The sequence below is a fragment of the Sinocyclocheilus rhinocerous genome, unplaced genomic scaffold (genome assembly GCF_001515625.1).
Source record: "Sinocyclocheilus rhinocerous isolate Xijiao unplaced genomic scaffold, SAMN03320098_v1.1 scaffold2520, whole genome shotgun sequence".
In the NCBI taxonomy this organism is placed as follows: Eukaryota; Metazoa; Chordata; class Actinopteri; order Cypriniformes; family Cyprinidae; genus Sinocyclocheilus; species Sinocyclocheilus rhinocerous.
In genome coordinates this window covers 11,041-13,543 of record NW_015646379.1, presented here as the reverse complement: position 1 = coordinate 13,543, position 2,503 = coordinate 11,041, and the positions used below count along the sequence as shown (strand labels likewise).

General features: G+C 41.5%; 1 protein-coding gene and 1 long non-coding RNA gene across 6 annotated transcripts; one reads left to right on the top strand and one right to left on the bottom strand.

Moving 5' to 3' along the window:
- The first annotated feature begins 453 nt into the window (after positions 1-453).
- On the top strand, positions 454-1,211 carry LOC107707728 (uncharacterized). 5 transcript variants are annotated; one of them, XR_001636294.1, is made up of 4 exons: positions 454-496; positions 582-700; positions 848-985; positions 1,106-1,211. It is a non-coding gene; the product is annotated as an uncharacterized LOC107707728 (long non-coding RNA). The 5 variants fall into 5 exon arrangements; XR_001636293.1 differs by having other exon boundaries at positions 867-1,211; XR_001636291.1 differs by having other exon boundaries at positions 848-1,211.
- A 424-nt stretch (positions 1,212-1,635) lies between these two features.
- Positions 1,636-2,502, bottom strand: LOC107707725 (protein NLRC3-like; the record flags this gene model as incomplete). The annotated part of the gene is made up of 1 exon (XM_016511817.1): positions 1,636-2,502. A coding segment is annotated over one exon (867 nt), but the record flags the coding sequence as incomplete, so codon positions are not given.
- Between the last annotated feature and the right edge of the window lies 1 nt (position 2,503).

The window sequence follows — 2,503 nt, the reverse complement described above, 5'->3', positions numbered from 1 at the left end:
CTGTATCTCTGTACCTTCATTGACAGTTGTCTCGTCCAATCAGTAGTAAGTATTCTATTCACAAACAATACCTAATTTTTAATTTTTGTCTGACTTATTGTGTTTTCAGACTTTGAGTAATTTGTTTTTCACTTCACAAATACTTTACAGTGTGTCATATATAATCTTACCACAGTTTCTCCAGTTTATAGGGATTTTGTAGTACATCAGAAAGAAGATTCACTGAATCTCCTAGTTTATTCCCAGACAGATCCAGGTGTCTCAGGTGTGATGGGTTTGATCTCAGAGCTGAAGCCAGAGCAGCACAACCTTCATCTGTGACGCCACAATCTCTCAAACTGTAGAGAACAATGACACACTCTTCACTCTCTCAGATCAGATCAGATTAGCAGTGAATCTATTAATAAAGAGAAAGTACAAACACAAAACACAATAACATGTTTGATGGATCATCCGAAATCATTGAAAAATTTGACGTAATAGACCAGTTTTTGAGGTAAAGCTGATGATTGTAAAAAGAAAACTGGTTCTGGAGTATGTGTTTGGTACACTTTTATAATTAGCTGTTTCGTCGTATTAAGATGTGGTTTGAAGACAGTTATTAACCTCCAGTGCCCTGGCGAACATGCCAGCTGTGGAAACCCACTGGATCCCGAGAGCGGCTTCACTTACCGACCGGAGACATTCATGGAGGCTGGCAGTGAGTGACGCTTTCTTTTTGTACATCGTCTGATTCTGCCTAACTTTCAGTATGTATTTTCCCTGTGTAATGTAAAGAATCTTCTTGACACATTGAGTTGTTCTTATGTTTTCAGGTTGTAAAGGTACTCTTGTTGCTCTATTTTAGTATATTTCTACAACTTTAGATGGAATGACTATGGTGTGGCGTCTCTCACATCCATCTTGGATATGGTGAAAGTCATGTGTTTTGCCATCCAAGAAGGCAAGATGGCTGTTCACTGTCATGCAGGGCTTGGCAGAACAGGTACAGTTCTGTTTTATATGTTAAAATATATTTATAACTTAATAAACATACCTGATATATAGGTTGCTGGGTTGATTCTTACAAGCAGCCATGATCTATTATTATTGTGTCCTCAAGCAGCACACTTAACCCGAGGTTACTCCAGAGGGATTTTCTGGATAATAATGCTGCCGTAAGTCGCTTTAGTTAAAGGGGTCATGAACTGAGAAACCAAAATTCTCTTGATCTTTTGACATAAGAGGACATTGTACTATAAAAACATCCTGTAAGTTTCAGAACTCGTTACTTTCTCGTTAGTCTATAAACAGCTTTTATTGAATCTACTCTGCCAAAACAACAGCTGGTGGAATGTTCTTCTCTATGATGTAATAGTGTGGATAAGCACCGCCTCCACAGAAGAAGATCGACATCACTGCCTGTTTAGCCCCGCCCACCGATTCACACATACAGTGTTTACGAGAGAGACAAACATGCAGGTCTATGCAGAAACCCAACGATAAAGATGCTCTGAAGACAAGAAGATGCTGTTCAGTGCCAAGCTGTGGAAAAAAACGGTCTTTGCATTGCCTTCCTTCTGATCCCAATGTTAGGAAAGAGTGAAAGAACTTTATTTTTAATGAAGATCCTTGAAGGTCTTTTCTTCACTTCATTTAAACAAGGCACAATTCGACGCAGGATTTTCTAAAGACGAAACCCAGAAGGAACCGCAGGAAAAGATCCAGATGTCCATTTTTACTCTGTAGAACCTCTTTCACAGCTCTCTGATGCAGCTCAGATAATGAAACATGTTCTGATGAATTGAGTTGAAACCGGTCCTTCACTTTAGACCATAAACTCTGTTTGGTGATTGGCTCAAACGATTTTCTGTTGTTGTTTGTACAGGAGAGGTGCACATATAGAGCTGCTAGGTGTTCCTGAATGCTCAGATGAACAAAGCAGAAGACTTTCCCCTGATACAAGCCAAACTCCTCTCTGAAGATCTGAGTGCACAATCCTGAGTACACTGATGCTTCTGTCACATCAATGCCACACTCTCTCAGGTCTTCCTCATAGAAGATCAGGTTGCCTTTCACAAGCTGCTGAAAAGCCACTTTCCCCAGTTTGAAGATCATGTCTTCATCCGTCACCTTCTTCTCATAGTCCTTCTGATGTTTGATGTTGGTCTGAAGGATCAGGAAGTGTGTGTACATTTGAGTGAGAGTCTTGGGAATCTCTCCACTCTCTGCTTGACTCAACATCTTCTCGAGAACAGCGGCTGAGATCCAGCAGAACACTGGGATGTGGCACATGATGAAGAGGCTCCTTGATGACTTCACGTGTGAGACGATCCTGTTGGCCAGACTCTGATCACTGATTCTCTTCCTGAAGTATTCCTCCTTCTGTGGCTCATTGAAGCCTCGTACCTCTGTCACTCGATGGACACACTCAGAGGGGACGAGATCAGCTGCTGCTGGTCTGGAGGTGATCCAGATGAGAGCAGAGGGAAGCAGATTCCCCACAATGAGGTTCATCAGCAGC